This window comes from Petaurus breviceps, unplaced genomic scaffold (assembly GCF_028583685.1).
Source record: "Petaurus breviceps papuanus isolate PSGF00001 unplaced genomic scaffold, PetGlider_PUasm1.0 174, whole genome shotgun sequence".
NCBI classification, from domain to species: domain Eukaryota; kingdom Metazoa; phylum Chordata; class Mammalia; order Diprotodontia; family Petauridae; genus Petaurus; species Petaurus breviceps.
Window position 1 is genome coordinate 31,120,762 of NW_027185761.1, and position 21,570 is coordinate 31,142,331.

At 40.3% G+C, this 21,570-nt stretch overlaps 1 protein-coding gene across 1 annotated transcript in view; it reads right to left on the reverse strand.

Moving 5' to 3' along the window:
- The window catches only part of ITPR1 (inositol 1,4,5-trisphosphate receptor type 1), a 393,216-nt gene that overhangs the window by 40,167 nt on the left and 331,479 nt on the right, over positions 1-21,570 (reverse strand). Inside the window, exons 54-59 of the mRNA XM_069084059.1 lie at positions 19,101-19,276; positions 11,560-11,724; positions 3,026-3,221; positions 2,007-2,099; positions 1,025-1,164; positions 219-384 (exon numbers count right to left, since the gene is read on the reverse strand). Coding sequence (XP_068940160.1) covers positions 219-384; positions 1,025-1,164; positions 2,007-2,099; positions 3,026-3,221; positions 11,560-11,724; positions 19,101-19,276 — 936 coding nt within the window. The remainder of the gene's footprint in view (positions 1-218; positions 385-1,024; positions 1,165-2,006; positions 2,100-3,025; positions 3,222-11,559; positions 11,725-19,100; positions 19,277-21,570) is intronic.

Consider the following 21,570-nt stretch of genomic DNA (forward strand, 5'->3'; position numbering starts at 1 on the left):
ACTGGGTTTCATCCGAGAATATTCTTGGCTCTGAGGACAAATGATGAAGAAATAAGAGTAAGGCCAGAGAATTCCATGCCTAGGGAATGCAGGGCCCATCATCTGGCATGTCTTCAAAGTTCATATCTCCCTAAGACTCATCCATCCCAGCAGATGTGGCTCCAGGCTGAACTGGGCCTTCCCTCTCTTGGGAGACTGAAGGGAGTAGCAAGACCTACCACAAATAAAGCAGGTGGTCTTTAAGATCTCTTCTTTCTTCTGCTTTTCACTCCTCAGGTCAGCAAAGGTATCAATGATGACCCCAAAAATCAGGTTAAGGACAATGATGATCACCATGAAGAAGAACAAGAGGTCATAGATCACTCGAGCAGCAAACAGAGGCTCCTGGGAGAAAAGACGCGTCATAATCAATTCCAGCCATTAGCTTTATCATTTTAGTTTTGACAGCTCTGTGGCAAAACAGCATTAAGAAACCTTTAACAAGCTCAAGCTAGACATTTCTACCATCAGCTGTCAGTGCAAACTGAAGCTTCCGGTGTCCATTAGTAGCCTTCTCTCCAGCTAAAGAAATAAGTGAAAACCATTACTTTCTACAAAGCTGATGAGATCGAGTTGAGTTCTACAACTGTTCCTCTTTTTATATATCTCTATTATAAATCATTAGCTATTCTTTATACCACCTGACATGCTGTAAACAAACTTTTGGGAGCCAAGTCTTTGGGAAATGGATCTCAGACCTATGAACCCGATGACCAGTATAAATGTTGTGACTGTTTATATATGTGTGTGTGTGTGTGTGTATATGTAAATAAAATAAAAAGCATCCCTCTAGAGATTGCAGATTTCCAGATATGACTTTAACAGGATATACTAGAACAGTCTTTTTGGAGAAAGTATGCTCAACTGGCCACTGAACCCCATTTCCTTGGCTCCCTCCTATTTTCTTCAGTATACATTTAATCTCATTTACTGTGCACTCTCACCCACCCACGTCTCTCTTCCTTCCCCTTCCACATTAATTTACCTCTTTGGAAGGCTTCCTGAGCACATCTCCTACTCCGCCCCCACTTCTCAGTCCATGACTCAGCACAGTAACTATACACATCAGTAATGTCTCACACGTATGTTCCTTATCTTCTTCAATTTGTTCTGCAGGAGTCAGCTCTGTTAACATAGCACGTAATAACAGGTTTAAAGTGTGAGAAAATACATACCCTGATTTTGATATTATATTTCTTGAATGCCATTTCACTAGCTGACAGGCACGAAAGGAAAATAAATTCAGAAACTAAGGGCAAAAGATCCAAACATTTCCATTCAAAATGTGTAACCATCGATAGCAGCATTTCATATTTTCAGCGACTGTAGCATTAACCACTAGTAACTTCCTCTGTTCTGTACCAACGGCATCCTTTCTTTGATGACATCTAAAAATATTCCCCACCTTTTGAAATCTATAGGATTCTCCTCCCAGTCCCAATACTGACTCACTGTATGACCTTAGGCAAGCTGCTTAATGCCTGGGAGTGCAATGTTGTCACCAGTCCATTGAGGATAACACTACTTACTACTGTGAAGCTGAAATGGGACATCTATGAAAGCATATACTGTATAGGTATCTGTGAATAAAATGTGGGCCTTTTTATATTACATTAAGAGCTCATTTTTATTGTTACTTTCTTAATGAACAGACAGTACAATATCAACAGATCACTTAACACCCTCACATGCAGCACTCCTGCCCTTTCCTCAGCTCTCCCTTCTAAACCACCCCCCCCACATTTGTGACATTTGCCAGCACTTTCATTTTTAAGCAGAGAATATGCTCCAACCTGAACCTATCTGGGCCTCAGTTTCCTTATGTGTAAAACATGGGGAGTCCTCAATGGTTCCTTCCAGCTCTGCCATTTCATGAGCCTATAAGTCTTACCTAGCCTTAGATGTGGGATCAAAGCCGTTGAAGAGAATCAGATTCAAGATAAGGCTATTCAATTCAACATGCCTACCTTCTGTGGGTACAGGAGAAGAACAGTTTTCCCCAGCCCCCAATCGACACACATCAGAATACAGGAACTCTCCCGCCAAACTTTCACTGGTGTCTGTAAAGACAAGGTTTATGGTGAACAATCTGAGCACATCTTGCCAAAATGTTCGAAGTCATTAATTCATACCCCATTAAATAATTCTCTACAAAGAAAAGTCGTGTAACTGAACTATAATTAAAATGTAAGAGTTGTAATGTACACACTCATTTGAAAAATGCTGTCTTTAGAAGAAATGCACAAGCCAGAGGATGTGCGTTTCTGCATAGCTCATGAGAAGTACTGTACTCAGCTGCCCTCCTCTTCTGCTTTAAAGTAGCTCCCAGATGGACACTACTGCACATGAACCGTGTCAAGCAAGAGCCATCAGAATTCTGCACCCAGCATTAATTGGTATGATAAGCTATCTCAGTCCCAGAACGACTGACTTCAGATTTTCATGTTGGTCAAGAAGTGAAATGAAGTTAGCTTTAACTGGTGTGATCAGAGCGTGTACCCCACAGGTGAGTAATCTTTAAGACTTTAAAGTTTAAAGAGAGGAAACCAAAACTGTATGCAAAAGTTTGTCGAAACATTGTGTGCATTTCTTGTGTTGGGAGCTACTGTAAAACCAGCAAAAAAACCCTATTGGTATTTCATCAAGCACTCTGGTATATGCAGATTGTGGTGGTAAAGAGCTTGACCCTCACTCAAATGCACGAGTTCCATGAACTTGCTAAATCAAGGGTCAAAATCATAATCGACCTTGGAAAAGTGGACACAGCACAGTCCTTTGAAACATGTGAGTTCAAACCTGCTAAAGGATTTACTTTTAAACTCTGTTCTCTAGGTACTCGGAAGACATTAGTTGTATCACAATTTTGGTAAAAAAAAACCCATAATTTATATAATAGCATAATTTATACTTTTGTCCTTCTTCCCCCTCTTTCTTTACCCCACCCTCTCACATGATAGATAAGAGGATTGAAGCATATGAAACAGACCTGGAAGTGAGGTTTCATTGGGCAGCCTATCTACTTCTAGGATAAAGTCATCTTTGAAGAACAGATAGCCCACAATGGAGAATAGGTAAACCAGGATGAGAGCAAGAACAGCAGTCAGGATGATGGATCGTCCATTTCGAGTAACGCTTTTAATGACATTAAGTAGTGTCTCTTCTCTGTACACTAAGTCAAAAAGCTAAAAAAAAAAAAAAAAAAGGTAAATTTTCAGAAATTTCTATCTTGATTTTTATTAGCAATTCTATAAGGATTTACAAAGCACCAATCCAGGGAGGTCTTCCCCAGATCCCCACTCCCCTCTGCTGCCAGTGCCTTCCTCTTTGAGACGATCTTCCATCTACTTTTTATATATTACCTAATTATTTGCATGTTTTCACACCCATTTGAATATGGATTTCTCGAAGGCAAAGGCTGTTTTTGCCTTTCTTTCTGTTCTCAGAACTTGGCTCATAATGAGTGATTAATAAATGCTTGTTGATATACAGCTGACTGATATAATAGCTAGCACTCAATGTAGCATTTTAAGGTTTGCGAAATATTTAGTGTATTAGCTGATTTGACCCTCACAGTACCACTAGTGGTGGGAAAGACCACCTGACATTCATTGCTTCTTACTAGGACTAGATTCAAGCTTTTTCACTGTTGGGGGGAGGGGGTTCTCTTTACATGCAGGTGGCTCTATGGAAAATGAACGATTCATTCGAATGAGTATTTATTAAGTGCCTACTACCTTCCTGACACTCTTAAGTGCTGGGGTTAAAAACCCAAAATCAAAATAGTCCTTGCCCACATAGAGCTAACATTCTTGACACCATGTACAAAGTTAAGTGAATACAGAATTTGTATAATGTGATTTCAGGGAAGGGAAGGCATTTGAAACTGTGCAGATGAGAACAGGCCTCTTGAAGAAGAAGGCATTTGAACTAAGTCTCAAAGGAAATTGGAGAATGTGAGAAGTGAAGATGAGGAGGGAGTGGGTTTCAGGCACAGAGACCATCCTGTGCAAAGGAAATGGGAGATGGAATGTCATATATTGACAATAGTTCATATAATTGGTCCAGAGCCCCCTTAAGCCTGGGTGTCTACTGAAATCTCGGTGTGGGAAGAAGGGGTAAGGTGTGACCTTGGGCAAGTCACTTTATTTTTGGGATCTTAGTATTGAATGAATCACTTAAGACATAACTAATAAGATCTCTTTCAGCTGTAATAATCGAAACTAAGATGCTCTGATAACCTTTGGCCATTGGGACACTCTTGGATCATATAACTAGTTTTAAGAGGGTCCCTATTTTGACTCAGTGTGTGGGTCTCTTCCTGCACACACCTCCATTTGATGTGTGGCCCTATAAGTGGCATACTGGATAAAAGTAAAAATCCAAGTATTTGGAGCCCAAAGCTCTGGTCTCAACTCTATATGAATAAGCTGCACAATCTTGGATAAATTACTTGATGTATCTGTCTGCTTATTTGTCCATAAAATCAGGGGGCTGACCTAGATGAATGTGGATGTCTTTTATCCCCTTCTTTCATTTTTGTCTGTTCATTTTCTGGCCCATCAGACAGGTCCAATTGGCTTGTCTCCCTCCAATTAGTGTCCTGAGACAGACTATGAGTGAGACACAAGGCTTAGGCTAAAAATATGAAAGGTACTAGGGAAATTAAACATCACCCCATTCATACTCAAAGTTCTGTGATCTCATCATTTTGGGAGCTTCCTCTAAGGAGACAGAATGGAAGCTAATGTCTGCCCATCTTGAGGAACTCTCCTGTGTCTCCTAGAAGTGTAGCACATGAGGGCTTCCCAGGACTCTGGAAGTGTGCCTCACTTCGTCTCAATGTCATGAGAGTACTAGTGAAACAAGCACTCTAGTCACAACTGTCATTCCCTCACTCTCCCCATGGAACCCATCTTCTTTTTCTGACACATAATTCTGCAATGATAGTCTTTATTCTTGTTTTTCTTCAGGGTGGCTTATTGGTTAGAATGTGCAGCCTGTTCATATCCACCCTGCACCCTTTCCATCCCTCCCTGTTGGATGCTGATCTTTCGTTTTTCAATGACAGTGGTGTTCTAGGTCTCTCTGTAATACAATCCTATTGCCAAACAGCAAATGTCTGTACTGAAAAGATGGGCCTTTGCTATCATGGGAATCACAAGGGCCATAAAAATCCTTCGCAGTTGTCCAAATTAGCCCACTCTCTTCCTCTTCTCAAACTCTGAAGCTAGATCATTATCTGTCTGCATTTCATCCTATTGGGCATTCATTTTGTTGGCCAAGCTCTAACAGGGTGACCATTCAGATGCATGGTGAAATTTGGGCAATAGTCTTCATTCATTTGGTCTTTCCTCTGTGTATGGACAGGTCAGACATTTTTGAGTGATTATTCCCAGGAGACTTGTTTTGGGGCTTGGTGAAATCAGTTCAATGTTATCTATAAATGAGAGCATCTGGAGATCCTTACTACATATAGGGAATAGCTTCTCAGTCTGGACTCTGCACTGGATGTTCCCTATCACTCCTCCATCAACTTTTGTCAAGTGTACATTTCCCTATTTTCTGCCTCATTTGATGCTTATTATCAGGGCACTGGACAGTGACATTTCTGTTTTTCTATCTTCCAAGGAATCTTGAATAATATCTGTGTCTGTATACATGTGTAGACATAATATGCATATACATGTAGACATATATACATTCGGGAGACCACCTGTCGTACATAGGGTAGCACTTTTGTTCAACCTATTCAAATACTTTTTCATAATAAACAAATAATAAACACAAATCTGGTCTTATGCTTACTATATCCATCAGTCAACTGTAAGATAGCAGGGTGTTTTTCATGATTGAATATCATTTGAAAAAACCAACTTATTCCTTACTAATACCTTCATTGAAGATACTTGCAATTCATGTATAGAATACTCTCATAGAGATTTTGTATAGATGGGAAAGGAGATACATAGGTCAGTGGTTATTTTCTTAGTCAGTTTTTAAAAAAATCAATAAGATCTTAGATTTTTTCTGCTCCTTTGACAACTTTCCCTCTTTCCTCTTCCTTTGAATCAAGTCCTCTATGTTATCACAACCATATCATCTCTACTATGGATCTCCTCTAAATATACTGGTCCAATAGAGATGCTTTTCTTGTCTTTGTTCTCTTTTCACTTCCTACTCTATTGTTGGGTCCGCGTATGGTGGTTCCACTATCCTTGATGAAGAAAATAGTTATGCTGTAACAACTTTTTGGAAGTCTTTTCCATTTTTAACTCTACAGTCCTCTTTAGGTTTTTATCCTTGAATGCCCTTGAGATGACTGCTTAGTTGAATATCTTGCCAAGTTTTCTTTAAACTGGTTTTCACCCTCTACTGCTTCTCTCCGATTTATGGATGGCATTGCTCATAATCATCCATCATCCTTCTTTGTAAGATTTTATAGATGAGTTTATATTCTAACAGTGCTGTCTTTGGCAGCCATCTCTTCATTCAGAAGAGTAAGTCACAATGTTTACTAACTAAGGGGCTTTCTATGCTCTTTTTGGTCTACTTGTCATGGGAATAAATTTACATTGGTTTAATTTTTTGGTAAATTATAATAGTTGATATCAATGTCATTTCTGTTGTCCATTTCCCATTTTTTTTTGTTTTTGAAAGCTTTTTAAAGTAAGTCAGAATTAAATCTTAATTATACTCCATCTGCTTTTCTCTTTACTATTCTTTGTTTTTTTATTACATATTCTAATGTGACAGAACATATAATACACTCTGCCAATCTGATCACCTGACTGCCTTGGGAATAACTCCCACATCTCAATAAGGCTCTTCCTTCCTGTTAAAATACAGTCAGTGTCATTGTCTGTGATAATTGTTTGACATTTGCCATGTATAGCAGAAACTAATTCCTTTTTGTAGAAATTGTATAATCTATACATTTGGGCCCCTGTCATTTCTCCTACACCTCACTTTCCAATAATGTTCTCATTCTCACTTTTCCCCACCTTTTATGTTAGTTTGATTTGAAAGGTCTTCCTTGAATTTCTCTACCACTTCATCCTTAGCAAATGATGCTGGGGCATAAGCCACACTAAATTTCATGATGATCTTTTTATAAATACTTAAGTACTGCAGTACATGATGGTTAAATGTCACCTGAAATAACATTCGTGTAAGCTTTGGGGCATATGAGAAAACCCAGTCAGTCATCTTCTCTCTTTGTGAGCCATCCTTTCTTCTGCAACTTCCTTCTTTTTTCTAGTTTTGTTTATAGCAAGAAATGTTGAGACTGATATGGTTCCACTCCCTCAGGGACAGGTCCATTCACTAGTCACTGGACAAATATTTCACCTATAAAGTATCAGCAGGCAAACTGCACCTGTTGATGGTTTTATAACTGTATGACTCTACGCACCTTCTGCTGCTTTCCCATACAGCTGGCGCCTTCCCTGCAGATGTAGTAAGGGAACCACACAGGACTGAAAGCCATCTCAGTGTTTTCTGTTTCATGGGTTGCCATGGCCAAAAAAAGTTTCATCACTAGGCTACCTACCTCACAAACAGGTAGGTGCTTCTCAGTGATCTGCTAGGCTGATCCCTGGAAAATAGACTGCCTTTGTCCCCTGGGTCATACTTGAAGCCTTTCCAGCATGTCTGACCCTGCCAGAGATTGTCTGTCATTCATTGTCATAACCTCTGAGATCCCAGGGACAACCTCCATAATTTTTTTTTTGGCTTTTTGGAGGGAGGGAAGGCAGGGCAATTGGAGTTAAGTGACTTGCCCAAGGTCACATGGCTAGTAAATGTTAAGTGTCTGAGGTCGGATTTTAACTCCTGTCTTCCTGACTTCAGGGCTGGTGCTCTATTCACTGCACCACCTAGCCACCCCAACAATCCCCATTTTATGTTGAGGCATCGAGTAGGAATTTTATAGAGGAATACATCTAGGCAGTTGATGGAGCATTAGACAGAGCGCTAGGCCGGGAGTCAGGAAGTCCTGGGTTGAAATTTGGTCTCGGACACTAGCTGTGTGTTCCAGGGAGGACAAGTGTCTAAACCTCTGTTTGCCTCAGTTTCCTCAGCTGTAAAATGGGCATGATAATAGCACCAAACTCACAGGATTATTGTGAGAATCAAATGAGACAATAGTTGTGAAAGCGCTTAGCACGGTGCCTGCCTGGCACACAGCAGGCACTAAATAAATGCTTGTTCCCTTCCTTCTCTATTCACAAAATGTGAAATTTAGCACTGCTCAAATTGATTAAATATTTTTTTCATTACTATAGAATACGTAGTGGAGAATAGCAGTACCTTTTTATAATTAACCCACCAAACCCTTATTTTACTGCAGACATTCTTAACCTGGGGTCTATTAACTCATATTTTTAAATTCTTTGATAACTATATTTCAATCTAAGTGGTTATAATTTGATATATTTTACTTTACTATTATAGTAACAGCTAGCATTTATACGGCTCCTTAAGGTCTGCAAAGAGCCATAGGTATCGTACCTCAGCTAATCACAACAACCCTGGGAGCGAGGTGCTAATATTATCTCCATTTTAGAGATGAGGAAATTAAGCCTGAGAGAAGAAAAGGGACTGAAGGCAGAATCTGAATTCAGGTCTACCTGACTTACCTACTGTGCCATAAACTGTATGCACTTAAAAGCTTTCTTAATACTGAGAAGGCTCCCAGGCTTCACCAGACTGCCCCTGGGCCATGACATGACAAGGCTAAGCTCCCCTATGTTACTGTATCACGTTAGGTTTCCTTACGGTCATAATTTCAAAAGCAAATTTACATTTTCACTGAATTTCTACCAGCTGCTGCCATACCCATCAGTGTCCTAGCAATGAAACATTCAATGGTGTTGTGCCTGAAAAAGGACAATATTATAGGGTGTGACACGGTCACTTGTTAGCTGTGTGATCCTGCACAAGTCACTGAATCTCTCTCAGCCTCTGTTTCCTCATCTGCAAAATGGAAATAATTGCACCTATCTTTCAGGATTCTTGCCAGGATCAAGCAGATAAAATATGTGCAACACTTCGTAAACTTTAAAGCACTATATAGAATCTAACTACTGTTATTATTATATGGCTTGGGTATTTATTAATAACCTTGTTACCAGTCTGGAACCGTATTTTCTAGTGACTTCTTAGGATCAGGCCAAGTTCCTACAGGTCTGGATACCAGGATACTTTGTGTTTCTTAAGCCTGATTTCACTGTCTTGCCTGTGGTTCTCAAATACATAAATGTTGCCCTGCCACTAAAATGTTTCAATCTACTGGAGTTCACAGACCCAGCAAATCTTCAGGACAGCGTGAGAGTCAGGCCAGAAGCAAGCTGTGGTCCTGTTAAACTCTTCGGAGAGAGAACCAAGCTTGGGTAAAGTTTCTGGATTAAAGTTTCTAGATTAGAAAATTTTAAAATCAAGTTGCGTTGTGAGTTCTAAGGTTCACTGAAGCAATGAGCCTTTCACATTTGCCAGTGAATGGGATAATGGGAACTAATAAAGAAGAACATGAAGGTATTGGGAAAGCAAGGTCCTGCCCTTCTTGGCTAGGGGCGAGACCAAGGTCGCATGCATGCCAGGACCCCTCTTTTTCAGAAAGGATTCTTCTTACAGTGTTTTGATCTTGACTCCTCCACACAGGAAGGAGAGGAACACAGGCAAGACTTTCTGCAGTCATATGACATAACCATGATCTAAAGCACAGGCCCGAATACAAGCCTGTACACTGGACTCCTACATGCCAACTGCCAATCACAAAACCGAGGCCACTTCCCAAATCTGGCCTCTTGTCAATTCAAATGACACTTGCGTGCAGAAACACACTCAGTGTAACAGCTCGATGTTTCCTAGGTGACACTGGTCCCTTCAGTCAGGTCAAATGTCTGAGCATGTTAATTTAAAAACTCTGCCTACTCATAACCATCACCCACAGAGAAAGAAAGAGAGCTAACCTTGGTAACGTGCCACCTCTGAAGTATGGTAACATGCAAAAAACTGGATGTATCTCAAAACGACCTTATTTTGTCAATGAGGGATTCTGAGGGGGGTAGGGACAGACTGGATTTTTAAACAAGTATTAGCCCTTTGCTGGTTTAACCTGTCAGGCTAACCTTTAGATCTTAAGGAGTTTATACTTTCACATCCTAAGGCCAGTAAGCAATTCTCTGACAAAATGCTCACAGATTAGTAAAACTTTATACTTTCTCTAATTTTAGGCAGGGAAAAAAAAGCTCCTCAAGGGTCTGTTTTCCTGTCCAAATAATAAGAAAAAGTAGTGAACAGTTAATCGATTCTGTAATTCAAAACTCAGCTATAAGGAAAGGGGCCTGAACACACTCAATTCATGTAGACTACAAAGACATTAACTGCTTGAAGTAGAACAGAATTAAACGAATTGTTTTGAAAGATGTTCTGACTCAGTAGCTATACCAAGCCCATCAACCAAGCCTTTAGATTCAGAAATAGTTCCTAGTCACACGTCTGGACTGAGCAACTAACCCCCAGACACTCTGAATCCTAACAAGCAGACGTACCTTTCTAGGCAAGAGAGGGTCAAATTAGGAAGGAGGGGCTTAGGGGAGGACGGGAACTTTTCATTCAAGTGTGAAGATCATTTTTTTATAACTGAGAAGCAGAAAATTTAACCTGCAAAGAGTTACATAGGAGACTGCCCAATTAAGCATCCTCAGACCTTCTAACATCAGGCCTACTTTCTGGGTATTTCTCTTCCTATTCCCCAATTACTGTACATAGATGAGGTGCTGCCCAATTATCATCACAATATGTACAATTTCCTTTCTTATCAAAATTAAAAACAACAGTTTCATCATAAAAATGAGATGTTTTATCAGATGGAACCTTTCGGAGGCAACGCAGTCAAAAGAGACAGAGTACAATGCAGCAGCTGGAGCCCTGGGACTTTGGGCTAGTCCCTTAACCACTCTTAAGTCTTATTTGTAAAACAGGAATAAAACCTCCTGCCACCTTGCCTACTTTTCACTGGCTGTCTCCATGCCTGGAGGATTTGCATCCCTCCCTTCTCTACCTTCTGGCTTCCTTCAAGGCTCAGTTCAAACAAATCCTACCTTGTGCAGAAGACAAGCCTTCAGAACTCTTCCAGCCCTGCTTCCAGGGCCTCCTCTCTAAAACTGCCTTTCATCTACTTTTTCTCTTCCTTGTGTGTATGGACAGAGTTGTGGAGTTATTGGCATTGGTTTCCCCCGCTTAGACCAAGCGACCTTTGGGAGGGGTGAGACTATGTTCTTGCTTTTCTCTATATATGTTCCCCCCCTCTTAACATAATGCCTGGCATTGTATTGGTGCTTAATAAATGCTTGCTGCCTGACCACCTCACAAGGTGGCTGGCAGGATCCAAGGAGATAACCTAAGTGAAATCCTTTGATAAAAGTATTAATGTCAGGTATCATCAGCTAAGAATCTTAGAGCAAATGATCAAGAAGCATTTTTGGACCGAACAACTGAACCCGAGAGTCAGTTACCTACCAACAGACTGTAGAAGAATTCATGAACGAAGAGTCCCATGGCACAGATAAGGAGATACAATAGATGATAAAGGAATTCTACATCCAGGATCATTGCTCGGTATCCTCTTGTGAAGGTCCCACAGTTACCAACAAAGCTCATCAGGAAGATAATTTTATTACAGACCTAAGCCAAGTGACAGGAAAGGTTAGACAGAAGCAGAACATCCTCAAATGAGAACTGTAAAAGCTAATGGTAACTTGCCTCTCCCTCCTTATCTCCCTTCCTTCCCTCCCAATCCCAACCACCCTCTCCTCCCACCATTCCAATGACCTTTGTTTAAGGCATGGGACCAAATCCAAGCTAGAATATTGGACCACTTTTGGCCCAAGAGTACATGCCCCAATAATAAAACAGGGAATCTAAAGGAAGTTTTGCTGACCTAGTCAATTAATTACTTTGCTTTTCAGGTATATTTCAAATTGCAAATGAAATAGGAGAATGCTTCATGTTTATCAGATGTTGTTGTTTCTAATCAAAACACACACACACGCACACACATACAACACAGATAATGATTTTCAAAATGAATCATTTCTAACTTCCTCACTTGAGTATGCCAAAAAAGAATTCATCTTAAGTTAATAACCTTAAGCCATTCATAATTAAAAACATGTTAATTTCTAGCACATCCTAAGAACTACGGAGGCACAATTCAGTGAGACTGTCCCAGCTATGTCTCTGAGGAGCTCACAATTCTTTTTTTATTGTTTTATTTTTTAAAATAAATTATATTTTCATGAAGAACAACCTTCTCTATCTCCTACTTTCTGAAGAAAGTAAGAGAAACTAAAAGTCTGTTGCAAATGGGAATAAAAAAAAACAAATATTTACATTGATCATATTTTTTAAATGCCTCAATATACATCCTGAATCCATTGCCCCTCTGTCATAAAGTAGGTAGCTGTTTCACCATAAGTCCTCTGGAATTGCAGTTGGTCATGGTGTCACTAAGAGTTTCTAAATTTTCAAAGTTGTTTGTCTTTACAATTTGTTCTTATTGCATACATGTTTTGGTTCTGCTTACTTTATTCTGCATCAGTTTATACAAGTTTCCCAGGGTTTCTCTGAAACCATCCTTTTCATAATTTCTTACAGCATAATGGTATTTTATCTCATTCATATACCATAACTTGTTCAGCCATTTCTCAGTTGATGGGCACCCTATCCCACCCCTATTCCCTGGTTCTTTTTTTTTTTTTTTGGCCCCCACTGGTGTGTTTTTACTTTGATTATCAATTGTTATCAATTAGTCAGCCAGAAACAATTAGTTTTTAGGAAGAAGTATCTACTAAATTGGTGTAAGAAGAACATTTGGTAAAAACAACCCCCCAAAAAGTCTGACTCACTTTCCCACAAGTTCAGATGAAAGTGGGCTAAAGTTTAAAGCATAAGTAGCCCAGGGTTAATATAGCTCTTGGTTGCTAGAAGTCCTTTTCTTCACTTTGTGAGGTATTTTTGAAGTTCCCTTAGGCATGATATAGTTTTTTCGTAGGCAATTTGTCCTGGGCTATTCCTTGGTTCTTATGCTATGCTACAATGAAAAGAGCTGCTATTCATATTTTTGTTTATATGGATCCTTTCTCTCTTTGATATATAGATCTGGTAAAGGTATTACTGGGTCAAAGGGCAGACAGATACAGTTCAATAGCTTTTGAGGCATAGTTCCAAATTGCTTTCCAAAATAAGTAGACCAGTTTGGAAATCCACCAACATTCATTGGTGTACCTGTTTTCCCTCTAGCAGTTATAGATTCCCCTTTTTTTGTTAGCTTTGTCAATCTGATGAGAATTGGTTGTTTTAATTTGCATTTCCCTGATTACTAGTGATTTAGAGCATTTTTAGTATGGCTATTGAGAACCTGAATTTTTTCCTCTGAACCTACCTATTCATATCCTTTTATATGAATTTATCAAATGGGGAATAGCTTTTATTCTTATAAATCTGAATCAGTTCTCTATTAATCTAAGAGTGATACCTTTACCAAAGAAACTGGCTACAGTTTACTATTTGCCTGTTACTTTTCTAATTTTACTTGCACTGGCTTTGTGCAAAACCTTTTCAATTTCACATAATCAAAATTATCCATTTTACCTTCTGTGATCCTTTCTATCTCATTTGGTTATTAATTCTTCCTCTATAATCACAGATCTGACAAGTAATTTCTTCCTTGCTCACCCAATTTGTTTATGATTTCACCCTTTATGTCTAAATCATGTTACCTATTTGGAGCTTACCTTGGTATACAGGATGAGATGTTGTTTTATACCTAGTTTCTGCCTGATTGATGTCCAAGTTTTCCCCACAGTTTTTGTCACATAGTGAGTTCTTGCCCCAATAGTTGGGATGTTTGGGTTTATCAAACACTAGGCTACTGTGCTATGCTCCTTTGCTTCTGTATATTGTATACCTAATCTTGCTTCACTGATTAACCTCTCTCTATTTCTTACCCAGTACCAAACTGTTTCATTGACTACTGTTTTGTAATACAGTTTGATATCTTGATTCTTGACCTTTTCTTCATCCAGATTTTGTTATTGTGTCTTCCACCTCTATAAAATAATCTTTTTGTAGTTTGATGGAACGGTACTGAATAATTAATTTAGGTAGAATTGTCATTTGTATTCAATTGACTTGATCTACCCATGATCAATTAACATTTCTCCATTTAGATCTGGCATTATTATGTAGAGTTTTTTTGTAACTGTGTTCATATAGTTCCTGTGTGCATCTTGACAGGCAAACCCTTTATACTTTCTATAGCTATTTTTAAATCGAATTTTCCCCTATTTCTTTTTGATGCATTTGTTGGAAATAGATTAAAATGCTGATGATTTATGTTGCTTTGATTTATATCTTGCAACTCTGCTCAAATTAACAGTTTCAGTTAGTTTTTTAGTTGACTCCCTAGGATGAGGAGCTAAACATCAGATCTAAACATGGGATGAGAATCTTTATTTGGAAGAGAGAACTCAGAATTTTCCATGGAGTCACACCAATGTCAACTTGCCCACCCCTTCAAGAGAAAAATCAGCTCTAGCTTTGAAATTCAGCTCTAGCAAAGCACACTGAGGAGAAACTGGCACTCGCTGAATCTTGGAGAGGAATCTTCAAATGACTTGACTGACTCCCCTTCTGCTGTTATTGTCATCTTGGCTCTGGGTGCTGGCAACATGCTGCCACTTCACCTGCTCCGTAAGAGTAACTGAGCTTCTCAGGAATCAGATAAGCAAGAGAGCACAGGCATCTAGCTCTTCAAAATGCCTTGGGCTTGCTCAGAATAAGACACTCTGATATTTAAATAGGGACTTTCCAATACACTCCCTGATGGCATAGCAGAATTTTCACATGGTGGAAAAATATTCATTCTAGCTTGTTTGTGATGATGACAATGGAGCACATAGGTTCAATACATCCCAAGAAGCACTTAATTTGCTGTTGTTCCAGTCATTTTTTTAAAATTGTCAGATTCTTCGTGATCCCATTTGGGACTTTTTTTATTTTTGAGGCAATCAGGATTAAGTGATTGCCCACGGTCACACAGCTAGTGTCTGAGGCCAGATTTAAACTCAGGTCCTCCTGACTCCAGGGCCAGAACTCTACACTGTGCCACCTAGGTGGTCCCATCTGGGGTTTTCTTGGCAAAGATACTGGAGTGGTTTGCCATTTCCTTTTTCAGCTCATTTTGCAGATGAGGAAACTGAGGCAAACAGGATTAAGTGACTTGCCCACAGTCACACAGATAGTAAATGTCAGAGGCCAGACTTGAACTCAGGAAGATGAGTCTTTACTCAAGGCCCAGTATTCTTTGTACCACCTAGTTGCCCTTCAACTAAGTCCAATGAACTGTGTGAGGAGCTTGGGATACAAAGACAAAACTGAAACAGTTCCTATTCTCAAGGAACTTATATTCTTTTAGGACAAAAACATAATCTATTACTTCTCTAGCTGAAATGATGGCATTTTTGAGGCTATAAATCTCTCCATAGTTTACGAACAACAACAAAACTCCATTCTTTGGATCCTCTGGCTGGATTCCATTTCTTCCCCCCTTTTTACTGTCTGATTTTTTGAATGGGCAGTCTATATCCAGTCTTCACAATTGTATTTCTATTAGTTGTTCTTAACCTTGTAATTCTGGCTTTTGCCCTTTCTAGTCGTTTCAAGCTGCTCTTTCAAAAATCATCAAAGGCCTTTAATCAACCTTCCTTTTTCTTAACCTATGTCCTGCCTTTAGCAATAATGAGTACCTCCTTGAAATTACTTCCTCCTGGGGCTTCTGTGATGTGAAACTATCTGAATTTATTTCCTAGGAAGCTTTCCTTCCTTCTCCCACTCCCTAAATGAGGGCATTTCCCAAGTGTTTAGTCTTTAGCTCTTCTTTCTGCATCCCTGGTCCCCATTAACTCCTTCTGTAGGAATGGATGATGTTCCAGTCTCTAAGTCTGCCTCCCTCCCACACTCCAGTGTGGGGACACTTCTAATTGCTGGAAGACCCTTCTGTGTGGGTGCCCTGTATCACGTCAAACTCAATATGTAGAAAGCTCAGTTTCTACCTCTCCCAAAGCATCCTCTCTGGCCTTTCTGAGTTTCACTAGCCATTTTCCTAATCATTTAAGGTTTAAAATCTGAGCCACTGTTTAAAAATCCAGTGAGAAGAGTAATATGTTGCTTTCCTGGTAATAGTTGGCAGTATCCAATGAACACAGGAAAATAGATTCAAAGTATCAGAAAGGTTAGAGGCTTTATTTTTACAGTTGATGAAAAAAGCCCAGAGCATTGATTAAACTTGAGCAATCATACCACTGGCAAGATTCAGAGACAGAATTTGAACCCAAATCTGTTAGTCTCTGAGTCTTGTTCCATGTCCACTGCTTGAGACTTCTTCAAGCTTTCCTTTTCTCAGTACTCATCAGTCAGAAATGCCTTTTCCAATCCATTTTTACTGTTCTCACTTGGGTCTTTACCATCTCATGCCAGGACTACTGCAACAAACAGTCTTCAAACTTGTTAATAATTTTTGTAAAGCACTTAGCACATAATGCCCAACACATAGTAGGCACTTAATGAATGTTTATTCCCACCATCCCTCACGTCCTTCTTCCAGTCTTTCTGTTCTCTCACACTTCTAAGTACACCACCGCTAGATTTATCTCCATAAAATTATCCTATACACATCATCCCTCCTGCTGAAAAATCATCAAGGGCTCCCTACTGCCTGAGGAAAGAAAAAAAAATCTAGTTTTCTTGCATTCAAACCCTCCTTCAATCTGGCCACAAGCCTTATCTCTCATCATACCCTTCTACTATCCTTCATTTTAGCCAAAGTGATCTATTCATCATTTCCAGGACATGCTTTGCAATTTCCCACTTCCCTGCTTTTTTCACCTTGTTCTAGCTGAGTAGAATTTCATCCCTTTTCCTCTTGCCTAAGGGTTACAAGGCCCAGTTGACCTCCTCCATGAAACCTTTCTGACCATACACCTTCTTACCATTCACTCTGCTGCTCTACCCTCCTAACCACTGGACCTCCAGAGACCATGCCCTGGGAGCTGTCCCAATTTTGGAACAGCTGTCCTTGGGTCACACTGTCCTGATTTGTGAGTGAATAAGTAAAACTTCACAAAGGTCACTAGAATGATCCAGTCTGAGTCCATGCTTCCCATTCCTCTCCACCATCCATCTCAGTATTTCTTTTGAAGTTGACCCAGCCCAATTGCCTTTCCCCTCTTGCTTGAGGTGGGAATTATAACCCAACCTATACTACCACTGCTCCTTTAAAAAGGTCTGTCAATCAATTTCTCTATCTCTCCATTCCCTTCTAAGGTCACCATTCTGCTACGTACATCTCCTCTCATTATAAAACAGAGCCTCCTTTAGAGCAGGGATTGTCTTACTTCTGTATCTGTATCCCTACTGCTCTGCACAGTGCCTGGCACATAGTAAGTATTTAATAAAGAAATGCTTTTCTCTCATTCACAGGGACCTCTCTCCACCATGACCTTGTCTTTATTGCTCAGTCACGTCTCAATTAATTATGTACTGTGTTATGGCACCTCTAATTGTTGTCTCCAATTATTAGTGAAACCTTGTGCTGTTTTAACAGTGGGTATTTTATAATCTTAACTAGGGAAAAAGCTTCTTGAGGGTACAGAGACTGGGTTTTATAATCATCTACATTCCCTATTACACCTCAAATTGTACCTTGGAAATATCTGTTGGTTTGATACAGTTAGGAAATATTATATAATTTGCATTTTAGTTCCTCCTCCAGCCCCTATGTCTCCTGACTGGTTTTTTTTTTTTTTGCTTTTTTTTTTGGAGGGCAACTGGGGTTAAGTGACTTGCCCAAAGTCACACAGCTATTTTTTGTGTTAAGTGTCTGAGGCCAGATCTGAACCCAGGTCCTCCTGACTCCAGGGCTGGTGCTCTATTCACTGTGCCACCTAGCTGCCCTACCTGACTGATTTCTTGAGGAAGATTCCCAGCAGCAGTGAAATGGCCCAAAACTGACATGAAGAAGAGGAGAAACAAAGTCTAGGGATATTTCATAAGTGGGAATACCAATCCCTAAATAGCTCAGTTCAGTGACTAGCTGTTTACTCTGTACAGAGCACTATGCTAGGAGCTGGGAGAGTCACAAAAGTTTGATAAATTCAAGGTCCCTACTCTCATGGAGCTTACATTAATTCTAGTAGCTTATAGGGAATATAACCAGTAGCTATGATGACACAATCCACATATAGGAAAGGTATCAATGCCATGTAAAATTCATGAATGGTCATTACTAACTAGGAGGGGCTCAGAAAACTTCATGGAAGGAAGAATGTTTGGGGTCAATGTTAAAGGATGAATGGGATTCCAAAGGCAGAGAGGATTCCTAAGCCTCAGGAACAACAGACACAAAAGCAAAGAGATAGAAACGCATGATGTTGGCCAAGAGTCCAGTGTGGCTGCAAAGCAGAGGGCAGGAAGGATAAAAGCTAAGATGGAACAGATAGGGAAGTACTGCTGTAAGTCTCGAATGCCAATATAAAGATTTTGAACTTTATCCAGTAAGCTACAGGAAGACGCTGAAGGGTTTTTTAGTGGAGATGGGGACTGACAGGGGGATGACATGAACAGTTCTGAGCATAAAGAGGATAGGTCTGGCAGCTGTATGAAGGAAGGGAGGGAGCGGAGGTGGAAAATTCTGTTAAGAGGCTATTAGAATTGTCCGACCAAGTGGTAACAGTACCTGTATTAGGCTGGTGGTGGTGAAATTAGAGGGGAGGGAGGATATGAGAAATAATCATGGGCTCACTATACTGGAAGTCACTCCACTGGCTGCAGCACTGATACTATCTGAAAGGGACCAGATTTTCCACTATAACAACACTTCACCCATGGTTTTCTGCTTTTTGGATTCAGGAAAAAAAAAACAAAAACCTCCTAGGGGACAGAAGGGCAGCTCTACCACAAGGTGAAGTGCTAGGAAACAAATGAAATCATTCCATACTTACATTGAAAGCACCCAGAAGGAACAACGTGGGCTGTAAGCCGACTGAGAAGATCAGGCGGAGTATGGTGGAAGCAATTAGAGCTCGGATACCATGGGGCTTAGGGAGAGCAATGACTATGGCCAAGGAGATCAGCATGGCCGTCCATAGCAGTCCTGACAAGTGCGGCTCAAGGGTACCTGGGAAAACAAAGGAGGGGCCAGGTCTTTTTCAAATCAATGTTTACGATTCGTGCTGGTGACAGACAAATTCTGGGAGTGATGTTTTCCTTAATTACATCCCCCACACATGTGCAGCTGAAATATCTCCACTTCACACTTTGAGCAGGTGGAGTTGAAGGCTAAACTTCTAAATCAGCCTTTAATTTAATTAAGAGAATGGAATGGAGAAAGAAAAGTGAAGAGGAACATTTTATTCCCTCATTGCCCAGATCGGATTTCTCAAAGGGAAGGAGGTTGACAACACTGGTATCTTTAGAACCATATTCTGGTTATGCTACGTCTCCATCAAAGACCTTACACTAGCTTTTGTCGTCTCTGGCTATTTCAAGTCCTATTTCGGGTGTCCCATGAGATGGTCCGTTTATATAACATGACCTGCCATGGCTAAAAATATTCCTCTCTTAACCTCCCCCGACAACAAGTGTGCTTTAAATGTTGTCAAATTTTGAGGTTCCTTTGGATGCAAACAAGCAGGGCCACAAAGTAGAGACTGCTTCTATAAAAAGGAGATTTGCATCTTCAAAACTGAGATTCTTGTAGCACAACTTAGGAGGCACAGAGAGGGGAATGCTTGAAAGCCTAGGTGGCTCCAAGCATCCCAATTCAGTGAACATGTGACCACAAAGAGCCAGAATGTCCTTTTAAACTATTTGTTCTTCCCCCACACACTTCCCACAGATCTTTCTTTCAAGGCCTAGAAAAAGCCAACTTGGTTGGAGCTGGACACGAAGAAGCACTCCCAACCAGCGGAGAGATGTGTTCTGAGAATTGCAACAAGGCCCAGGGTGAATACCCCCTGACAGCTGAGGTCACAGAAACTCCCCCATGCACACAGGTGAAGGTAGAATGGATGCACCCAAATTCTCAAGAAAGAGATCTCCAACTACTTAACATGCACAGGAGGAAGGAATTCAGTGAGTTGTCTTCCGGTCACCTCTTTAATGATGTTTTAACCTGCTGCCTTTCTACTTGGGGAGGGGGAACCCTGTAAAAAATAGGACTACACTTTCTTTAATCATCACAGCAGGCCCACGAGTTCAGCTGAAAATCAAAAGAAATCTGCAGTCGCCTAAGGTTCATGCTTTTGAAAGATCACGCTGTAGGTTACTCATCAGCATTCAAATAAACGGAAAGAAATGCCACTTTAGAAAGGAGCTTTTAAGGCCAACTCAGCGGTCGAGCTGGGGCTCGTTCCATTGCCCAACGGGGGTGGGAAACCAAACGACATCAGGACAGGTAACAAGGTCATTTTACATGCTCTGGACAGAGCAGGGGCATTTGGGAAGCTGTGTATGGAGGCAACAGATTGAGAGCCTGGAGCCTAAAGGAATGACTTGTGGGCCGCCAATGAAACTTCATTTTAGGCGGCACTCATTTAGCCCAAGTCTGGAGGAGAGTCAGCAGCCGGGTGGCTCCTAAGAAGCAGGTTATGAGAGAATGCCCTTAAGACTCTCACAAAAGAGGGAATAGATAGTTGTTGCTGTTTTTAAACAATCCATTTTGCATAACCCCTGCTGAAAACTCGATCCTGCACACCTTTGGTGGGTTATTACTCCCAAAGACAGTCTCATCACATTTTTCAGTTGAGTCGGTCAAAAGGAACTCTCTACAAAGTCAGACTTTTAGAAACAACAGAGCTGTTCCTTAGAAGCTTTTATTCCTACAAACCAAAATATTAAATATATATTTAAGAAAATTCAAACTGTGGCTACGTAAAGGTTAGAGGTCAAATCATGGTGTTATTTCTCATCCTGATGACCACAGGGAGCTCGCGGCTAACCAACTCACAAAATGGACTATCCCTTCATCCTATTAATAGGTGAGCTGATTAGTCCTTTTAGAAAAAACTTTGGAGTTTATATGGTCCTGCTAAGATCTGTGACAGGGACTTTGGTCTTCCTGCAATATAACTAAAATTTAGAAAAATGACTTGCCTTTGTACTGATATTGAAGCAGCCACTTTAAAAAATGGAGTTTTCTATACAATTTAAGGTCAAATTCCTAAGTTGTTTTTATTTTTTTTTAAGCAATCGGGGTTAAGTAACTTGCTCAAGGTTACACGGCCAGTTATTTCTGGGTGTGGTGCTGAGTATCTGAGCCCGGATTTGATCCAGGTGGACACTGAAGCCGTTGTGCTACCTGGCCGCCCCTTCCTAAATTGTTTTTAATAAAGGTACATGCTACTTACCTATAGGAAATGATGTTTTCTCATCGCCTTTAACTACAGGCACATGAGATGTTATTAACTGCCC